Source organism: Brassica oleracea, chromosome C7 (genome assembly GCF_000695525.1).
Source record: "Brassica oleracea var. oleracea cultivar TO1000 chromosome C7, BOL, whole genome shotgun sequence".
Lineage (NCBI taxonomy): Eukaryota > Viridiplantae > Streptophyta > Magnoliopsida > Brassicales > Brassicaceae > Brassica > Brassica oleracea.
Genome location: NC_027754.1, coordinates 39,300,565 through 39,322,084, shown reverse-complemented (window position 1 = coordinate 39,322,084; position 21,520 = coordinate 39,300,565). Strand labels below are relative to the sequence as shown.

General features: G+C 35.2%; 6 protein-coding genes and 1 pseudogene across 8 annotated transcripts; 4 read left to right on the top strand and 3 right to left on the bottom strand.

Annotated features, from left to right (window-relative positions):
- Nucleotides 1-768: 768 nt before the first annotated feature.
- LOC106302071 (diacylglycerol O-acyltransferase 2) lies at nucleotides 769-2,903 on the bottom strand. Its single transcript, XM_013738584.1, has 9 exons — nucleotides 2,550-2,903; nucleotides 2,392-2,466; nucleotides 2,228-2,313; nucleotides 2,036-2,142; nucleotides 1,787-1,942; nucleotides 1,534-1,620; nucleotides 1,347-1,444; nucleotides 1,167-1,254; nucleotides 769-1,088 (listed from the first exon to the last, which is right to left on the bottom strand). The coding sequence occupies exons 1-9, from the start codon at nucleotides 2,702-2,704 to the stop codon at nucleotides 987-989; spliced, it is 954 nt and encodes a 317-aa protein (XP_013594038.1). The 5' UTR covers nucleotides 2,705-2,903; the 3' UTR covers nucleotides 769-986.
- A 141-nt stretch (nucleotides 2,904-3,044) lies between these two features.
- LOC106302072 lies at nucleotides 3,045-3,705 on the bottom strand. Of its 2 annotated transcripts, none has more exons than XM_013738586.1 (2): nucleotides 3,593-3,705; nucleotides 3,045-3,509 (listed from the first exon to the last, which is right to left on the bottom strand). In XM_013738586.1, the coding sequence occupies exon 2, from the start codon at nucleotides 3,501-3,503 to the stop codon at nucleotides 3,162-3,164; it is 342 nt and encodes a 113-aa protein (XP_013594040.1). In that variant the 5' UTR covers nucleotides 3,504-3,509; nucleotides 3,593-3,705; the 3' UTR covers nucleotides 3,045-3,161. The 2 variants fall into 2 exon arrangements, with proteins under 2 accessions (XP_013594040.1, XP_013594039.1); XM_013738585.1 differs by having other exon boundaries at nucleotides 3,045-3,505; nucleotides 3,593-3,698.
- A 4,097-nt stretch (nucleotides 3,706-7,802) lies between these two features.
- LOC106304833 lies at nucleotides 7,803-8,723 on the top strand. The gene has a single exon (XM_013741220.1). It carries the CDS (start codon nucleotides 7,803-7,805, stop codon nucleotides 8,640-8,642), a length of 840 nt encoding a protein of 279 aa, XP_013596674.1. The 3' UTR covers nucleotides 8,643-8,723.
- Nucleotides 8,724-11,255: 2,532 nt separating this feature from the next.
- LOC106306961 lies at nucleotides 11,256-12,237 on the top strand. The gene has a single exon (XM_013743767.1). It carries the CDS (start codon nucleotides 11,293-11,295, stop codon nucleotides 12,124-12,126), a length of 834 nt encoding a protein of 277 aa, XP_013599221.1. The 5' UTR covers nucleotides 11,256-11,292; the 3' UTR covers nucleotides 12,127-12,237.
- A 414-nt stretch (nucleotides 12,238-12,651) lies between these two features.
- Nucleotides 12,652-14,212, top strand: LOC106306962 (protein IQ-DOMAIN 31-like). Its single transcript, XM_013743768.1, has 2 exons — nucleotides 12,652-13,109; nucleotides 13,188-14,212. Exons 1-2 carry the CDS (start codon nucleotides 12,957-12,959, stop codon nucleotides 13,344-13,346), a joined length of 312 nt encoding a protein of 103 aa, XP_013599222.1. The 5' UTR covers nucleotides 12,652-12,956; the 3' UTR covers nucleotides 13,347-14,212.
- A 1,214-nt stretch (nucleotides 14,213-15,426) lies between these two features.
- On the bottom strand, nucleotides 15,427-17,521 carry LOC106306960 (annotated as a pseudogene).
- Nucleotides 17,522-18,055: 534 nt separating this feature from the next.
- On the top strand, nucleotides 18,056-19,504 carry LOC106305361. 2 transcript variants are annotated; one of them, XM_013741742.1, is made up of 4 exons: nucleotides 18,056-18,335; nucleotides 18,601-18,649; nucleotides 18,980-19,074; nucleotides 19,300-19,504. In XM_013741742.1, the coding sequence occupies exons 1-4, from the start codon at nucleotides 18,211-18,213 to the stop codon at nucleotides 19,319-19,321; spliced, it is 291 nt and encodes a 96-aa protein (XP_013597196.1). In that variant the 5' UTR covers nucleotides 18,056-18,210; the 3' UTR covers nucleotides 19,322-19,504. The 2 variants fall into 2 exon arrangements, with proteins under 2 accessions (XP_013597196.1, XP_013597194.1); XM_013741740.1 differs by having other exon boundaries at nucleotides 18,980-19,504.
- The last annotated feature ends 2,016 nt before the right edge of the window (nucleotides 19,505-21,520 follow it).

Here is a 21,520-nt window from a genome sequence, read left to right as displayed (position 1 = left end):
CACATCAACAACTGAATTGTGATTTAGTTAAACATATAAGGCGTAAATTTGGACGTGATCAAGACAACAACTGAGGTTTGATGCATCTTTCAAATTATTATCGTTTTTAAGTAATATTTGTTTTATGTTTTTATGTTTTATGTTTTTATGTTTTAATATTTTTATTTAAAATTTTATGTTTCAAATAATATGCTTAATTTTGTTTTTTTAAAAATAAAATTATGTTTAATAATTTCTTTTTTTAAGAATCTCTAATTAAGATACTACTAATAAACCACTAACATTAAGGATCTTTTAATAAAGTAGCTTAACTTCACTTAAATACTAAAAAAATCACTAAGAACCCTTAAGTGGGTTCTACCAATAAACATGTTCTTACTAGTCAAAATAAACCAGTCAAGGAGATTAGGTTTTTTCTTACCATAATTACATTGTTAGGTAGGCCCTAAACGTAACTTAGGTTCCCACGTAGACGTTTCAAAGTCAGACTTAAACTACAACCGAGTTTACACTGTTGGATACGCCTAAAGAACCTAAACCAAACATTAGGTTGCTTTCTAGTCTTGTCACTTTGTTAACCATGAGCTAAACAACAACCTAGTTTACACTTCAGTTCCGCAATACCGGTAATTTCTTGAAACTATTTTGTGAAAAAACAAAAAAGAGTGTGATTTCAGAACCAAATGCTGCTAAAACAGAGATGACGTCAGATCCTTTCTTTTAAGATAATGTCCAAATGGATTTACCAAATACATACAAACTTAACCGTTGCGTTAAACTTTTTTGTTTTCCTAGAAAAAAAATATTGACATCAGCGGTTAACCAAATACATGTTTGCTATTAGATACAGAAGTAAATGTAATTCCATTGCCGCAACAGTCGATATGACATTGATACACAGGTTAATGCCAGGTACAAAGGGTAACAACAACTGATTTTAAGGATAATTCGTAGAAAAAAAACTTTCCAATTTCAGAAATTTTGTTTTAAAGAATGTTCAACTGCAGATCAGAGTAGCCTGCTCCGGCCTTGTGCCTCTCAAACAGATCCTTAAGCGCTTCCACAAACTGGCCATGCAACTCATCAATCTGAGATACAATAAATACATCATAAGCTAATGAAATGTTAAGAAGCAATTCTACGCACCAAGAAGAAGATGCACTAACCTCTTCATCAGTTGGCTGCAGAGACTTTGTAACTTGTATTGGTTTACCAACCACCACATGAATAGGGTGTCTATATGGTATTGGGGATCTACAAAACCAAAACGGAATAGCTTACATCTTTCAAGATTTTATATGCAAAATGTAACACAACAAAGTATAACACAAGAGACATGCTCTTACCCGAAAACTCCCCAGAAACAGATAGGAGTAAACCTGATCGCTCTTGCTAGTTTAAAATAAAGGTCACAATCCGGCTTCCACCACTTGTACGCACGGGACTGCAGCAGAAACAAAAACAAGTTTGAGAGTTTCAGTTACGTTGAAGACAGCTACACAGAGCTGTAAGCAAACCCTTTTTGTCCTTTACCTGACCAAAGCAGAAAACTGGAACAAGAGGTGCCCCTTGTTCCATGGCGATGCGCACAAATCCTCTTCTCGATGAAAGGAAGACGTTCTGCAATGTGAGAAAACAGTTTTCAACAAATAACTAAACAGAATGTTGCAGAAGACCACAAAGTTATAAATAGCAAGTCTCAACTAACTACACTTTCAAAACTTGTAACCCAAATCAATTATATGATTTTCATCAAAGCACAAGTGAGTCCCACTAAGTAAGCTACCTCAACATCATGTTGCAAGTGAAATGTTTCCTGCACACCACCAGGTACAAGGATACAACTATAGCCAGACTCCAGAAGAGAAGAGAAACTCTTCCTAGAAGCAGAGGCGAGCCCTAACCATGCCCACATGTGCCTTAGAAACGGCGTGTAGAATATCTAACAACACCAATGCAAAACAATAAAGTTTTAAGAGACAACAGTAAAGAACACACAAAAAGGTATTTATCTATCTGAGAAGCATAAACTCACAGCATTGCTTGCAAGAAGTTTGATGTTAGGAAGAGGCATAAACCCTGCCAGATCAACAAGTGCAACAGCTCCAAAGGGCCACACCGAGTGTGGTTCATAACCAAAAACTGTGGTTTCAGGTTTAAAAAAAAAGTCAAAACCCATCTCAAAAAGGTTGCAACTTTTGGAGTAAGAAAGAAGATTGTAACCAACCATAGGAGCGATCAGGCTTGAAAGCTTCGTAATCCTCCACATGCAGAGTAACGGGGAAGTAACTAGCCGCGTGCTTGCATATGTACCTGTAAGAAAAACAAAAAAGATGAGAAGTTGATGGCGAAAAAGATTGGAGATGGAAGCAGGAGAGAGTAAGTACCTACCTAGCTAGCTTAAGACCGTACTTGCTACGATCATCTATAGGGATGATGATAAACAGAGAGAGCAGGCCCAAGACCCTGACAAAAAAAAAAAAACAGAGGATTTTCAATTTTTGGAAGAAACAGAGAGAGAGAGAGAGAGAGAGTATGTATGTATATACAGGAGGGAGAGAGAAGGTGGGAGGAAGAAGAGGGAGATGAGAACAAGAGCGAGGTTCAAGTAAATAGCGCTGAGGCAGATGGATATGGCGGTAACTGCGTGGAATATGTTTGATGGGATATGATCCTCAGCTCCAAAGTCTCTGACTTTGCCCATATCAGGCTGATTCTTCGGTTTGTCCGCTTCACAGACCAGAGACGATGATGGTGAATAAGTTGATCCTCGATCTCTAGCTCTATCTCCCTCGGGAAAACAAATCAATCTTTGGTTTAGATAACCCCATCATTAAAGAGCCCATTGAAGAAATAAAAAAATCATTTTATACCATTAGACCAATGTCCTGCATGTTCATATGTATTTCATTGGTTAAAGTTGAAATTTTCATTAGTTTTTGAAAACCACTTGCCACTTTTAAAAAAAAATAACAACTTGACATTTCAACAACTACTAATATGAACAGAACATAGAAGGGAACATCAAAGCTCTCCTAGGGATGTCGAAGACAACACAAGAAGTGGGATTCACATAAAGATTAATAACTTCTTTTATACTATATATGAAGTTGGTTTGTACATACATGAATGAGCCACCTAGACTTTGTAATCATCAAGGATCAAACTAGACCTTCCATTACAACGAGTTTATCCAAGAGCTCAACTTTCTCATCTTCAAGTGCTTTAACCTCATCTTCAACTTCCTTCAACTCTCTCTCCAGCGCGACGCTGTCTTCCTCTAGCAGCAGATAGCTGCGCCTCAGTGCCCTATACTCTGATGAATCTGAACTAAACATCTCGGTTTGATGTGAAACCGCGTAAACTCGGTCCGGTTTGGTCCCTGACGAAGCCTTCTTCCCGATTCTTGGTGGTAACGGAGTCAAAGGTTGTTGTTGCTTTGGGTTATGAATCTTCCTTCTTCTCTTCGCTTCAGAGACCGGAGCGGTCCTCGAGTTTTGCATCTCTGCCAAGATCAAAAGATTTTAACAAATCTTGAGGCTTTCGATACAAATTTGAAAGCCAAAATGTTCTCAGAGAGTTGAGATCTTACCTGATATCGGAGTCTAGGGTTTCACACGACGGAGATGTACGGAGCTCCTCTGACGAGAGAATTGGGAAAGCTAATTATGAAGCTGCGGGAACAAGATTTTGAGTCGGTTTGGGTTTTATCTTAGAACCGGCTTCGGTTTCAAACCGCGTAAATTTCTGTTAATACCGAAAGTCTTAACGGGTTTGAGCCACGTGACCCAATAGTAAGACCGGTTAAATGTCTGATTTGATTTTTTTAAAAACATTGACAATCCTCTGCCAGACGCAATGAGTATCATCATGTCACCTTTCCTTCAAAATAGGTCAACGGTTCGGTTAGTTTTAGAATTTGGTTAGTTCGGTGACTGTATTTTAACAATCATAGTTATTGTTTTTGGTTCCGTCACTTGTCTATTATTCAAAACATGTCTTTGATTTGAATTAATTTTACATTTTCATTTGAGGAAAAAGTTCAAAACATGTCTTTGATTTGAGTATTTAGTTTGGTTTACTACCTCTTATTTTTGGTTTGGTATTTAGTCCTAACTTGTGGGCTTTATCTGTTTGGTCTACATGCCCGTGTCTTTGTGGATACATTTTCATTTGAGTCTTAAGAACTGATAGTAAGCAGATTTGGGCCTAAGTCATCAGGCCTTTTCCGAATCACTACATGTATAGTTGAAGCAGCATGGATTGACTTTGAGACAAGGTTCAATGTATCAAAACTCCACGAAGATCTTTCTGTCTGAAACGTACCATTTTAAAGATTCTTCGTACATTACAATAAAATCATATGTACGTCCCTTTTTCTTTTCATAGCTCTTGTAATGGAGACATGACATTATCTTAACTCATAATCTTGTCTCTCTCTCTCAACAACGCTTCGAATTGATTTTAAACCTAAAGTGTCTTTTTCCTTTGGGTGAATCAGGGGACAAAGCAATGAACCTCCCTCCTAAATCTTACTCATATTAATTAGATGTTTTTCTTAAGGTAATCAATAAAGTTATTAGGTATTAAGATTTTTTTAAACGTGCTACCTAATAAGTTACTAGGTGTTTTCCTGCACCATGTGCAGTAAAGAATTTTTTAAATCTAATATATATTTAAAAATAAATTTATTAAATATTATATATTTTATTATTTTCTTACTAATATTTAATATAGATTTGATATATATTAAATCAATTTGCATAAAACTAATAAAAATTGTATAATTATCAAAAATTTAGCCTAAACAATATTTATAAAATTTGTAGATATATAAGAAACTAATGATTTTACGGTTAGATATTTAATTTTTCAAAAAATTGCAGAAAATTTTAAAAGCTTTAGTAATACAAATTGTATAAATTTTATAATTATACAAAAATAATAACATTTCGAAATTTAAAATGTTATATATGAATATATTTATTTTATAGATGATGTATGAGCTATTACCATATTTAAAAAAAATTTACCAAAAATAAATATCAATGTTAAATATAATATATGAATTATTACCATATTCTAATAAGTTTGCCAAAAATATAAATCAACATTAAATGAAATTATCCATGTCATATTTTTTCGGAAGCCATGTCATATTTTTTCGGAAGCCATGTCATATTTGTTTTGTGAAATTGATTGTATAGAGAACATGTGGCAAAATCACTTCGCGAATATAATCTTGGGGATTATCCATGTCATATTTTTCCGGAAGTCATGTCATCAATTTCAGTAGCCATGTCATATTTGTTTTGTGAAATTGATTGTATAGAGAACATGTGACAAAATCACTTCGTAAATATAGTCTAAAGGATTAGTTTTTTTTTTCTTTTTCAAAAAAAAAATGTTATTAGGTCTTTTTGTGCGGTAGTGTTCGTTATTGCCAAATCATGGACGCAAACAACTATTCAATTCAGCGTGACATCCCCACTTGCATATAGACTATAGTATCTAATGAGCGAAACCGTCATTACATGAGTCTTTAGCAATTATATACAGTAGAATCTCTATAAATTAATAATGTTGGGACTTTAAAATTTTATTAATTTATAGAGATATTAATTTACAAAAGTTTCCTATTTTAGATTTTTTAGATTTTTGAATATTTTTGAATATTTTTATTAATAAAATAAGAAAATATTTTATTTTACCGTATATACATTATTTTAATATTAGAAATTAGACTTTCATATTATTTTATTATCTTATTTGGTGTATATTTTATGTTTCATAGAATTTTTATGTGGTTTTCAATATAATTTTACTAAATATTATCAAAATATATTAAAATATTAAAAAAAAGTATTTTCATTGTGAATATAAAATCAACAATATGATGTTTAGTTTATACTTATATAAAATATATATAGATATAGATTATTAATTTATGATTTTAATGGGACTATATATTTACATAGGAGTCTTAAAAATATTATTATCTTATTATTTTATCGATTTGTGTCATATTTTACACCGGCCCAAGTTGGGACCTACGAAATTTATTAATTTATAGAGATTATTAATTTATCGAGTATTAATTTATAGAGGTTTTACCGTATGTAGTGAACATTATTCATGATTTTAACTCTTCATCCATGCGTGTCAAGCTTAACATAGCCTACTTATTGAGCTTCCATAGTGTTATCATCTCTACTAACTGAGATCTAGAGAGATAGCTCATAAATCGCTTAATGTTTAAAACCAACCCCTCATAAATTAATGTCATGTGGGAAGTGGGATGTGCATTCAGAGTGTATAATCCGTTAATCTCTTGGGTTCATGATCAATCATGTCTAATACCGTTAATCTCTTGGGTTCATGAATCATGTCTAATACTTTCAATTCATATGAAACTTGAAGTTTCTTAGCGAGAACAGTTGTTCCTCTCCTGGTCACTCACTTTATATATTTTTTCCTTTTAACAAATTTATTCTTCTTGAAAAGAAATTTACTTTTGACTTGAAGGACTTTTTGATTTGTTCGTAGGATCATCTCTAGTCTTAGAGCATGATTAATGGAGTTTCTTAGAGATGGAGTTCTTAGCGTAATTTAAGAATCGGTTCTTAACTTTAACAAAGAAAAAGGTTAAGAACCGTTCTTAAATATGATCTACACTGTTTCCACCATTATTAGTAAACTTTACTCCAAATTAACTTGGTAAGGTCAGTGACAATCGTGAGAAAATTATATTTATTTTCATTTTAAAGATCTGAATTCAAATATCCAAGAGGTGTATAATTTGACTTGAAGATAAATTCGATTAGGCAAAGGAATTAGACATGCATAACCTTTCAAGTATGCTCGCTCCACATGTAAGATGGATTTGATATCTCTCCTATAGCAGACCCTCCCTTCGAACCGGTTTCTTCTCCCTTAGCCTCTGAAGCGAACTAAACCGCTAAATATCATCGGGTTGACCAATAATAACCCAAACCAGATAAAACACATTTCAAACGAATCAACTCTTGAACCACACCTTTTAAGACGACGTTCAATGTATCAAATCTTGTGTAGATCTTTTGTCTGATTAGTACCACTTTAAGATTTCCCGTAATTACATCGTCTCATGAATTAGCTTTAATCGAATTCGTATTCATATACGACCTAAATGATTATTTTCCTTAGATAAACAAGTTTAATATACAAGCATAGCTCTTGTAACGGAGACAATATGCTATTATCTTAATTCATAATCATGTCTCTCACTCAACGATGCCTCTAATTGATCATGAACTCGATGACAGCCTTGTAACACTCTATAACATAACATGTTTAAAACCATAGAATAAAACGAGTTTGATTGATTGAATTATGGGACAAAACATTGAACCGTCCTCCTATATCCTAATCAAATATTAGATAAAGACTTCTCTTAATAAAATAACTTTGTTAGGGCTACAACTTACAACATCTTTCTCTTCACGACCGTCTTGGGACAAAAAAAAGAAATGTGAACAATTAGTATTATAATAAGTGCAATTGCATGAAACAAAAAAAAAGAGGTAAAATCTGAAATGGTCTGCCACATATGTTTCCGTGTCTCCTCCTTCTGACAAGCCCACTCTTACCGGCTGATCAAATGGGAATCACAAAGGCAATATCTAGTAATGGTTTCATCTGGCTCTGGTCCTTTGAAGTTAGTTTCACGTTCAAAAACATAGCATTCAAAGCTTCCTTCACCTCCATGTGCATCGTGGCTTAACTAAACATTCAGTACTGTAATTAACTAATTAAATATCCCCATGTTTCCCTCACATGCCTTCACTCATATATATACCCAACTTCTCCTTCCATTTTCTTCAGCAGAATCAAGAAACATGGCATTTCCTGAAACCCATCTCCATATGCCCATTAGATCTATAAGTCTACCATCAAGAATACACCATCCTTCTGCTAAGTTTCAAGCTGCTCTCTCTCAACTTCAGACTTGCCAAAACTCATCCTCTGATTCTCAATCTCTTCAAGTATCTTTATTCAGTCTATCTGAGCTTTACCATTCTCTACACCAGCTCAACCACTCTCTTCCCACCGCTCAAGCCGAGCTATCGCTTGACGTGTCAGCCACGTTACTAGACTCTTGTGACGCAGCCAGAAACCTAATCATCAATCTTAAGGAGCATCTTCTTAACCTTCACTCTGCACTTAGGAGAAAAGGAAAATCCATGGAAGTCCAGATCAAAGAGTACTTTGTCTTTAGGAAAAAGATCAAGAAAGAGACTAGCAAGCTTATTCTTGGCCTCAAGGAGCTGGATGGCTCTGAGACCACCGCGTTGGCCGTTTCCCTCTTGCGATCCCTTTTCATTTTTCTGTCCACAACAACGTCGATGAAGACTAATACATGTACTCTCAAATTCGTGTCTAAACTTATTGGTGGTGGTCGTTCATCGTCGTCAATAATGAGCGAGTTGCAGAATCTTGATTTGGTTTTGCGTTCGGATGGAGACAACTCCAAGGAAGTGAAGAAGACTTTGGAGATATTAGAGGAAAGAACAGAAGGACTTGAAGCTGCACTTGATTCTCTTTTCAAGTCTCTTGTCCAATATAGAGTTTATTTGCTTAACATTCTTACAACACACTCTTAGTTTGTTCACTACTAATTAGCTAATTAGTCTCTAATTGTACACAAAACATATATAGAAATACATACAAGTTCTCATGGTGAAGATTTATCTTTATCATTACTGTAACCCGCTGATTTAAACTACATAAATCAAAGTCTTCGTAATACCCACGAAACTCATCTCTAAGAGTAAGAGTTGCCCTCTGTTTAGAGTTCTGTCCGTACTTCTCTTGCGTGTATATTATGCAAATAGTTGACATGTCAGTCCAGCATTGGTAGATATGTACCTTCCCTCGTGCACATTATTTGTTTAAGATTGAATCTTAACACCACCAGTAATGATAAAGTCATCATTGTTATCATCAAGATCTTTAGTTTCGGATGATCTAGTGGTTGCAGTTAATCGATGATTTTTTAATGAATAATAAGAGGGCGAGAGGAGTGGATCTTTGATTCCTCTTGTCCCCACACACCGGTACATGCAACAGCTCAAATTTGCTAAGATGTCGGCCCCATTCCAATTTTATATAGCAATCAAGTAATCATAAGATAATAAATAATAATGCACATTTATAAATAACTAAAATAAACGAGTTTTTTTTTTTGTATATCCTGGTTTCCATTATTGTTTTCTCTAACTGGATGCATGTACAAATGTTATAAAGGATAACTAATAGTAATATATCTAGACAGCTAACACAATTTCCAGTGTAGGGAATATTAAATCTCATTTATTTATTATTTATGCCATCAATTGTTTTCGTATATATGTTAAAATGGTTTATAATCATAATAGAAGTTCTCAAAATTAATTAGGTGTACATTCTAACACCTTTCTAACAGAAAATTGATATGGCGAGTATGCTAGAACACCCATATCAATATATTTTATCTCATGAGTGTATTTCGTTCATAATAATACTAAAAATAAAAATAAGAAAATAATTTGAACCAACAAAAAGAGTGTAGAAAAGGGAGAAAATCTTTCTTATGAGAAACTCTCTTGCTATGTGTCCTTTTTATCCGTATACATTAAAATTTAATTACATAGATAAATTTTATAAAAAAAATCATCTATAAATATTGACAGACTCAGTATGAGAAAATTTCCAGATAAGTCACCTTTCTAAGTAACAAAAACTGACTCATATATCAAAAGCTTGGTTCTATTTTTGTATTACCCAATAGATTGAGAAAGCATGGGTGGATGAACAAAAGCATGAGGCTTCTTTTTTTTGATACCTCTTTTACATATTATATACTTTGGATATTTTATTGAAATGAGAGAAGGAAGGAAGAGACAGAGGAGAGATAGTTATGGAGAGGCGGCAAATAGAGGTGAGGTGATGGGGGCAATGGCTCGCCAATAATGGCAATTGGGTGGCACAATTATTACACAAAATGACAAAAACCAAACAAGAAAAATTATACTAGTGAAAAACATGTGTAATGCTAATAGTTTCTATTTTTATGTAACGGAGGGTCCATCCAAGAGTAACGTGACTTCACATGGGTAGTGGCCCAAACCTTTCAATGTCTATGGTCAGTACCTAAAACTTCTCACATAGTTTAGATCATGATTAACCCGAATTCTTAGAGCGGGATTCTTAACGGAAGTTAAGAAACAGTTTCTTAACTTCCGCTAAGAATCCTGCTCTAAGAACTCCGGGTTAATCATGCTTTTAGTACCAACTTCTTCTATATGTTTAACAAGTAACGACAACAAAAACTTCTATATACATTTTGTGGATTGGTTATTGCATGTTAACATGTAAACAAAATATATATTAATTGGAGTATTTGTACGGAGTTAAATTTTATATACACGCAGAACCAACAACGTAAGATGGTGTTTTCATACAATGCATGGGATCAAACAAATATCTCAAATGAAATATCTCCTTGTAAACCTTTTAAGTTGCATATCCAAGAAAAATCAAAAAAGAAAAGTTACAATATCCAAATCACGTGAAGATATTATTATGAGAAGCCTAACTATAGTTAGGATAGATATTTGAGATGTCTAATCTAATAAGAGAGGGATGAGGAGATTCAGTTGCAGCCTGTACTTTGATAGTGACAAGTCACATTCATGAATTCAAAACTAGTTAAGAAAAGGAAGACGGTGTGAGTTGTGATTGTGATTGATTATTATTATCGTTTCCTCTGGAAGTTTTTAACAAGACACTCGTGTACACGGGCCCATGCATAGTATTATCCAACGACCACCTTTTCTCAAGATCATTATCCGTCTAATGATTTGGTGTACTGTTTAGATTATGCTATGTTACCACACAAATATGAAAGATTATATGCTCATTAATTAAGTAATTACAACCCATATATCCATGCATGACGGTGTTTATCAATACCCCAAAGTCGAAGTAGATTCTTGACAAAATATCTTAGTTTTGATTCCTCTCGCCTAACCAAAGATCTAATGATAACAAAGACATGAGATTAGGTACATATCAAAATTAATTGAGAGAGGCATAAAAAGAATATTAAATGGGCTTTGATGGAACAAATGAACATTGTCCCCTTCACGTGGCTTTTACTTTGACAAGTCTAAAACCTATTTCAATTGACCTATCTATCTATCTCTCCCTCTATATATATTCAGCTTCAGCTTCTTTCTAGCTAAAAGCTTTCTCTATCTCATCACATCATCAATGGCTGCAACCTACCACGTTCGGTCTTGTAGCTTACCAGCTCGGCTACACTCAAATGGTCTCAACCATATTCAGCAACTTCTCAGTAAGCTTCCTACAGATAACAACAATAGCCTATCACTTCTCTCACAGCTCTATGAATCCATCTCTCATCTCTTCAACGACTCACCAGCTTCATCACTACTCCCTCATCACTCTTTCTTCACCCATCTTCTTGATCTTTCCCTTGTACACCTTGACTTGTGCTCCAAGCTACGAGACATAACTTGTCGCATCAAGGATTGTCTCCGAGACCTCCGGTCTGCTTTCAGACGGAGGGGACACGGTGGAGATTTTACCATCCGATGTCACGTTAAAGCCTTTGTACGCTCTCGACGACTGATTCACAAGGATCTTGCTAAGCTCCTCTTATTGCTCAAACAAACAGATCATCCTTCCATCGTGTCAACTCATCCTTTGATCACACTTCTCCGACAAGTATGTTCCCAAACATGTCTTTCCTTTAGGACAGTCATGTTGTCCTTATCATCATCAGTACCAAAACCCAGGCCTTCCAGATGGGCTCTAGTTTCTAAACTGGTGATCAAGAACGTTACGAATACAAATGCTCAAGTTCATAGCGGAGACAGAACCGAGTTCCAGATGATGGACGAAGAGCTGCAAAGATTCTGTTCAGCGAAAGAGATAAAGAAGGAAGGAATCAAGTCTTTGATCGCCCTCTTGGATAACGTAGATGTTGTAGTTGAAGATCTGGAGGAATCGCTTGAAAGCGTGTACAGGCGTATGATCCAAGCCAGAGTCTCTCTTTTGAACATACTCTCTTTGCATATATAGTTAATTAATTTAGAACTTCATTCATTAGATTCCATGTTTATGTATACAACTTCACTCATTTTTTGATGAAACTTGTTACCTTCATAGATTAATGACACTTTAAACAATCAATGTAGTTGTATAACTAAAAAGAACTATATAACAACGACACTTCAACATATCTAAGCAAGTGTTAGAGTGTTTATTGTAGGTCTCTTAGGTTGGGTCTCTTAGCGTAATATAAGCTAAGAAACCGTATTTTATATTACGCACCCAATCTAAAAGACATGCAATAAACATGCTCTTGTATTTTAAATTCTCCTCGAGTTCTAATGCAGTGGGCTGTGAGTCTAGAGTATCGTTGCCGCAACAGACGTTAAATGGGCCTGAATAAGACTAAATTCTATAACATGTCTTCTTTAATATTAAAGCAGCAGCAAGAATCAAAACTGTGCTCACAAGTGAAAAAGGAACAACTAATTTTCTTAACAGTGTTATAAGTTTAGCTATGTCATAAATTAGGTCAAAAATTCAACAAGCTTCCTTTATTTATTTTTTTGGCATAAGGGGGGTACTGTAGAAGGACCAAAGACTTTTCCGTCTTGAAAAGTAAAATAAACAAAAAGAAAACAAAAATAAAGTAGAAACTAGAAAGAGAAGAGCTTTGACAAAAAAGAGAAGAGCATGCGAGCACGTTCGTTCGTTAAGATCAACAACTAAAAATGGAGGGCACATCATCTCCTTCCCTTCAAGCCACCGTCTCTACTTTTATTAACAATTTACGTTTCCTTCTCCACGTTTCTCTTTGACAAACCAAAGCCAAAGCAGAGACAAAAGGGCGTTCTACCAACATGGCCAACTCAAAGAGATTGTTTGGCGTTGTGCGGAGGAACCTTCTCCGGCGATCTCCCAGCAGCATCACCACCATTCGCTCATCAATCCAACAAACCACTAGAGAGAACATTGCCGCCATTAAAATCCAAGCTTTCTTCAGAGGTCACCTGGTACAAACAAACACATATTTTTCTTGTAATTTCAGAACCTTGTTTTTTTTTCAAAGTTGACCATTGTAAGTATTGTAGGGAAGGAGAGCGTTTAGAGCGCTCAAGAGTCTGGTGAAGCTTCAGGCGGTGGCGAGAGGTGTGCTTGTGAGGAAACAAGCTCGAATAGCCTTACATTGTATGCATGCTCTTGCTCGCTTGCAGGTTAGGGTTCGTGCTCGTCAGATTCTCTCCCATTAAAATTCCATGTGACACAAGACCTCTCTTGCGATTGTGACATCTACGTAACATTATTGTTCTTTCAAATTAACTTCTTTGTGATTTCGTATATGTATACTAATTAACCCTAACACCCTTCAAATTATACTGATAAAGATTGTCTGTCTAGCTGAAACTGTCTCAAATTTTTATTGTTAAAAGTAATATAAAATATACATTATAAAAATGATCAATATATCATAATGAACCAGAATCACACGCAGCAAGAAGAGATTTATTAAGACTTGGAAAGGAAGCTAATGAAGGGTTGGGTGGAGGTACCTTGGATAGAAAAAAAGGGTGAGTAAGGCTTCCTTGAATACTCACCATTTTGTCTACTTTGATATTTAATAATCTGGATATTATAACCAATATACCTAATGAGTTTACATCAAAAAGACTATCAACAAAGAACATTCCAGCTTCATTCTCAACACACACAAGCAAAAGAATGTTGATATATATATAGGTAGATCTACAAGAGAGAGAGAGAGACGAGAGAGCACTGAGATATTGGCGCGGCTCAATCAGATAACTAAGAGAATGCATATAGTACGTGTGTAATCTGAGTGAACCAGGCCAATATCAAAGAGGACTCTTTCGTGCTAAAGGTGCAGATTCAAAGGAAAACTGTCTTGTAAAACAAAAAAAAAGGAAGAAGATAGACGTGTGAGGGGAAGTGTGATGAGGAGAAGGTGAGAATGTCTGTGTGGGGGAGTTATAAAGAGAGGTATTAAATTAGGGTATATGAGAGAAGGAAATGGAAGGTATGGAGCATTTAAACCACATCTACTAACCAATGCACTAAAGCTGGCTCACTCTCTTTACTCCCTCTCCCCCTCCTCTCTCTTTTTTTTTCAAGTTTCATTATATGTATCCATCGTTACAAACTAAATAGGCTACGCAATGTGAACCAATACTCCTTTGTCTCCTATATGCCTTTCCTTCTTGAGGGTTCATAACAAAAACAAAAATAAAAATGCAAGTTAAAAGATTTAGAGGAAGAAGTTAAAAAGAACATGGAAGATGCTTTATAATAAATTTTGAGGGAATCTCTCGCAGAAAGGAGGGACACTGGCTGCCCTGCAAACCATTAATGTTCTTACTGCTCCTTTTTTTTGTTACCTACTTGGCCTTCTCTTTCTATCTCTTTCTCTCTCTATCTATCATTCTGCTTTTTACAACCTCAAGACAGTTATGAACCCTAATGACCCATATCTTTCTGTCTCTCTCTCTCCATTGAAGAGATCCTAGTTTCAATGTCACATTGTAATGCCAGAGCTTTGTAAGAAGAAAACGAATCCTATTTTTGTCTGTGGTTATGATGGGTGGGGGTGGCAAAAACTATTGCACACCCATATTTACTTTTCTCTCTAGCTCTACATTAAAACCTCTCAGGTCCACCACCATTGCCATAAATTTATGCAGAAACACACTTTATCTCTCTCTCTCTCTCTCTACCCAATTGTATTTTCTTAAGATTTAACACAATATACCAAAACTTACCTGCTCTTGCTCTATAGGTTATCAGCATGTTTCATTCTGTATTTTCCTTATTACTATTTTTGGGATATAAATCACCTTATGGTTTTGTTACCGTTGAGTATCTTAATATCGATGTCTCAATATTAAAAGTAACACCAAGCCAGTAAAAATGGAAGAATATTATGTAAAAAGGCTAAGAATACACACGTCGAGTTCAAGGTATACTTATTTCAAATTTGCGCAGATTTAAGCTTCAACTTGGTACCCAAGCAAGTAGACAAGCTGGGTAAGCTTCCTTTGTTCCCTTACACAAGATGAGTAAAAGAATCAGAAACAATTAAGACGTACAAGTGAGTTTAAGTACATCTTTTTTTATATAGTAAACTAACAAAATATGCAACCATGTATGTCATCTTATGGTAGTCACAATGGCGTGGATTGCAGTACAAGTAATTTAAAATCATAGAAACTTCAAGCATGTTAGCAACTGAAAGCTAAGTGATAATAAAACAACATTACAAATAAATATATAAGGAAATATATCATAATCAAACACTCTGTTCTAGAGAGTTTCACGCAACACAAAAGTACAACAAAAGAAAGGCTACTATCATTCCTCACCAACAACAATTACAAGATTACACAAAGTCCTCGTTGTAACAAATGAAAATAAATAATTACTGGAATGGGTTGCAGACGTCAGTATTGTGTGGCTTCCACGTTAAAAATTATACAAATCCTCATACCAACAAAGAGTGTGAGCTTTTTTAAATAACTACAAAAGATGGAATCTAAAAAAAGTGGGAGTAGTTATACCGCCGCCTCTGATAGAAAGAGAGGGTCCTCTGGCAGAGCTCACCACATCGGTATCAAGAAAAATGACAACCACGGTGATATCATCGTGAAAATGCCTCCTCACGCCCCTCTGTATCTTCTTCAGATCAGAGTATCTCATCTCTCTCTTCTTCGCGGCCGCTTGCAGTGCCATTTTCACAAGTCTACGTGCAATACCCTGCACAAAGGACACAATCAGTACTTAGTTTTGTAGGTTTTAAGTGAAAAACAATTGAGTGTAGCGCACGTTTCGTGGGTGGTTCTGAACAATGTCAACAGCTTCTTGGTTCCTCATCTGTTCCCACAGTCCGTCAGAAGCCAAAATCAGAAACCGATCTTGTGGCTGGATCACATGCTCCGTTATCGACGGCTCCCCGCTCAAGATTGGCCTCTTCATCGGCTCACAGAGTCTATACTTTGCGTACAGCGGTTTCCTGTTGAACTCCGCCTTCTTAAGATACACGTCACCTATGGATCTAGATATCTAAATAATGCCCTTGACGCGCCACACAATGTGCTTTAACACGACGATACGCGAGTCATCCGGATGCAAAGAGCGCATCTCCTGTTGAATAGACTCTGTGCTCACATTATGTTCTGCTGAGAGCTGAAGCGCAATGACCTCACTTGTAGTCTCCAACGTTGGCTATATAAAGCATCCCTCCGCATATAACGCCGACAAGGCAGCAAGACCCAACAGCTGCAATCTATGGCTTCACAGGCCATTGCTTTGTCACAACCGCTAGAAACCCTTCTTCTGTCGCTTCGTATGCTTTTCTGATTACATCCATCGACATAGAGCCTTCCTCTGCTGCAAATCCTACAGACTTTTAGTCAGGGCCGATCCTGGGGCCAAGCCTAACGAAACATTCGCCTAGGCCCCTAAATATTTTGAAAACTTTTATATATACATAGGTCCCCAAATTTGTAAAAACAACATTCGCCTTGGGCCCCTGTGGACTACAAATGATTCAGTTGCTCACTCTTTAGATGGTGAAAGAGATGATCGTTGACAAAGCGTGAGGTCTCAGGGCCGCCGTGACCGTCGTAGATGCCAATAAAAGTTCCGTAAGGACCAGAATCAAGTGTCTCAACTTGGCTCTGATCCTCGAGAAGATTGTTGGCTTGAACAACCGCCATTGAGAATTCGCCGAGGAGGTGGTGACCAGAGTCTTTGTACCAGAGGAGTCCATCTTGTTTCCCTGTTGAAGAAGAAGAAGAAGGCCAGAGACAAGTAGTTTCATTAACGTTGTTAACATCCTCCCTCCCTTCATAACATCAGGGAAAACCCTCTTTCTCTTCCTCCACATCCGTCAAAAAGGGAAACAAGACTATTCTGAGCAAAGGGTAAAGCTAGTTATTAACTGGGAACGCTTGAGAGAGAAGAAGATCAAAACTTTATGAAGCTGGTGAAATGGGTACCTGAGATTGGAGCAGAAGCAGATGTTAAGAGGAGCAAGTCAGACGCAGACTTGGAGTCAATCAACAGCAATCTTAATGATGGAACTCAAAAGTCTGAAGCTTTACAAATGTTGAAGATCTGAAAGGATCGAAGGGAAGATAGAGAGAGAGATGGATCCGAATCAGATGAGGTGACGAGAGCCTCTCTCCACTGCTTCTAACCAGACAATCCAATCCCAGTTAAGTTTACTTACGGGGATCAGACTTTCTAAACTTAACCCCTTCTTGTTTCTTATATTTTGACTTTTCTGTCCTTTTTGACTTTGCTAAACAGGTCCTCTATCTTTCTAATACTTTCTCTTTATGGACACCACTAACTATATCCTTCTTTGAGACGCGGTCCTTGCCAAGTACAGAACACGTAAAAAGAACTCAAATTTGAGGGTTTATTACACGAGAGAAGTTTCGAGAAGTAAAAATTATGGACAAGGAAGAAAAGAGAAGTGTGTTGTTGTGTTATGTTGGTCGAAGAAGATTTGATAGTTTGTTTATTAGAAAAAAAAAAATAAAAAAAGATAGAGAGAGAGAAGCTATAATAGTTTGAAAGAAGAGACACGTGATGTAGTGACATCATTTAACGTTAGTTGTCTCAATAAGGACATACGTGTGACTATCAACCTCCACTTCCTTTTCCCGTTTCCCTTCACTTGGCCTTACAGAGGCGTGTGATGGGCCTTATATCCAATAGGTACATGAATGATAGAAGTGAAATAAGAAGCAAAAAAAAAAAAAAACAAGGGGAGTAGTCAATAAAACCCAACCCTACTTTCACTCTTTACCAGTAGTCTGAAAAAAGCAAGACATTAACAGGAATCACAGAAAAGATTACACATGTACACTCTCACGTTTTATGTGGTGTTTTTGTCTGAGAGAATAACCAAATTTGGTTTCACTCATCACTACAAATTCATTGCTTCTTTTTTTTTTCTGTCTTGCGTACATGTAGTTTCACACTAGTTAATTGCGTTTCATACTCCGGTTTAACAAAAAGGATCAATTTAAAATAATTACTAGTTGTGTTCTCTAGATCGGATTCTTAAAAAGAAAAGGAAAAGAGAGAGGAAATATGCAACATCATTCAGAGATGCCGGCGTCGATGAAGCAGCCTCTTTGTCCTAAGCCACGTCGTGTGTGTCCTTCTCTTCCTCACTTCCTCAACCCTATCTCATGTTCCCTACGCTCTTCCAACTGGTAACATTATTATATGGTCTAGATTGTTTATTTAATATCTGTTTTCAATTACTTTTGTGTCTTCTATTTCCACTTTATAAAAATGTACATATTTATTTAATTAAAAAAACTAAAAATGCTTTAAAATTTCTTTTTTTTTTGCATTCTCAAGTATATGCAAATATAGACTTAAGCACTAAGTCTATTTACAATTCATTCCCTGCGTTTTCTTTATATTTCTTGAAATTTCATCATGATGGGTCCTACGTGTTTGTGACTCAATCAGCCAACAAGGTTCGGAGGCAAGAAGCGGTGTTCTCAGCATAATCGACAAGGTCATTCTTGCTTTCTTCATCATAGCCTCATAGGTTTTTATTTGTTGTAAAAATTCATCATAGTTTTCTTTTCGCCTAACATTTGGTTCATAGTTTAATTAGTTATATGTATTACAAAATGCCGTTTTAGGCTTTCAATATTAATTTTTATATTATTCATATATTTTAAAATTAATTAACATGTAAATAGCTCAAAACTCACTGATTTTTTTTGTAGGAATATAATAAAACATGAAAAATGTCATAACGAAACGGTAACGGGAAGCGTATTTGCATGCATGCATGGTTTTTGTCTCTTGAGTGTTAATAATTATATTGCGGTAGGTGCAGCCGATGGAAGGTGGAACAACAGAGACAATGTGGTACGCAGGGTCTCCACCTAAAAGAACCGGGAATCCGCTTGTACATGACCTTCATTTCATTCAGTACTCCCTTGACCTTCTCCCAGATTTCTCAAGCACCAAGGCTTGATTTTCACATCTAATTATTAGACGATATATGCATACATTTCCGCACAAAAAAAACTCCTTGCGTCCACTTAAAACTACCATCTGGGCGTAAAGAACACCGACATCATTATCAACTAAAAGTTTTTTACACAGATATATATGCATCTACTACTCAACAAGTTTGAAGTTTATTCTTTGTAGAAATGTATTTGGATATTCTTGATGATCACAAAGGTTCCACACTGAGGTCAGCACAAGACTGCTTAATAAATCAGCACCCGCACACAATGAAAGCAGACAACATATATATATAGAAAGGTTAACTAGAGATCTGTATTAGGACTTGGATGTTTGTTATGATATAGAATTTTTTCTCCCTTTTTAGCTTATTATGTCTTGTTTTGTATTTAAGACATCATTCCAATAATTTTTTAGCAGACTTGTGTTTTCTTTTGTTCATATGATACTACTAGTACATTTGAACTTGTTCTTACCTCTGTATAAATTCCATACTTCTAATATATATATATCAGTTTTGTTTGGAAATATATGGGTAACTTACTAGAATGGTAATGGGGAGGAAGCTCTCATATAAAAAGTTGGAAAGCGGATGAACATTGATATGAGTATGACAGAGAGAGTTAAGGCGTTGGAGCTTAGAGAGAAGAGAAGGGTGGAGAATGTGGTGTGACGATTTTATTTTTTTAAGTTAAAGCAATTATGAGTTTTAGCCTTTTAGGTTAAACAATTATATGATTAAGAGTTGAATGCCCCAGTAAGGGTAAACACGTTTAATAATTTGTTGGTTTTCAGTGCTTAATCATTTCCAATCTACTTAATTCTATTTTTTTAAAATTGGATATATAAATTTCTTTAACTCCAATGTAATTTTTTCCTTTATTATTTTCTCTATATTTACAATTTAAAAACATTTCTTTATAAATAGATCAAATTTAAAAAAACTCTAATAACTAAAATAATCAATTTAAAAATAAAGATTACTTATCACTGCCTAACTCATGGATCATAAGTCATAACACTCCTCCACGCCTCAGTTCACATTCCACCAATATGTATAAACAGCCACCCAAACACTTAGTTAATGGTAACATCCCGATTTATATACTATATGGTAATAATGTCTATTGAAAAGTTTAAAATAATTTGATTTTTTGCCCAAAACAAGTTTAAAATGATTTACTTATCTATATTATTAAAGAACTTTTCTTTTTGGTCATTGGTTCTGAAAAAAATTCTAAAATTAAGTGTGTATAAACCGAAATAGAATAATACCATATAATATATCGAAAAAGTGATTCGTGATACCGTGCACAAAATAAAAAAATGTTATGTGGTGATTGTAAAATCAGTAAAGTTTTTGAACCTATGAATGATTAACACACCTGACTAACAAAGAAAGTTTAACACACTGACCGCCGGGTGATGAGGACAACCGGTGACTAAATGAGGGGACGCAGAGCCCACTAACGAGAACAGTCAGAACGTTGCAACAATGTACTTGGGTTTTAATTTGTGTACTAAAGGTCATAATAAGAAATACAATGATTTTGTTAAGTTTCTCTTTAATCTAGAATAGTTAAATGCGAGAGTTGATGTTGTATAATTGAATCAAATACGGAAATTTCGTTGGCAATATTCCTTAACCAGCGATTTAAGAATTCGTTGACTGATACCAAGCAGCAACATGCAAAACGTTGACCTTTTCCCTCACATACCCAAAAAAAAAAAAAAAACCAGCTTGATGGAAACGACTAAAGCTTCGTCTAGTAAAAGAAACTCAAGTTGCTTGTCTTGGACTCCTCCAATGAGCACATTTCAACTACAGAATCGTCCACGACCTGAGAGAATGATCTTGGGATGGAGAGAGCCTGATTGTATGCCCTAACTTATTATCAATGGAAAGAAATAAATGTCAGCAATTAGTTAATTTCAGTGTTTTAAAACGCGATAGACATTCATTGCGCGTTAGATGACTGTATAGCGCCTAAACAGGATATATACGGATATATACTTTTACACAAAATATAAGTATAAGATTAATATATATATATATACATTATTTTTGAAAAAACTGAATATAAATATATTTTAAATCCATTTTTATGTATAAGTATATAGTTTAACATATATAAATCGTTTTAAATTATAAAAATGAAAGTCGTTTTAAATATATAAAGATGATATAAATTTTGAATGATTTTGCAACAATTATACTAATATCTACAATCATATAAATACATAAAATAAGTAAAAGAATTTGCTTCCATTCTTTCGTGAATATCAGTTACATGTTTTTGTCCAATCGCTAATCGTATTTTGGTTAATACCATATGAGTTCTACATTTCAATTTAGCTCGGTATTCTTTGATTATCATCTTCTGGTCCGGTGTTGGAACATCCC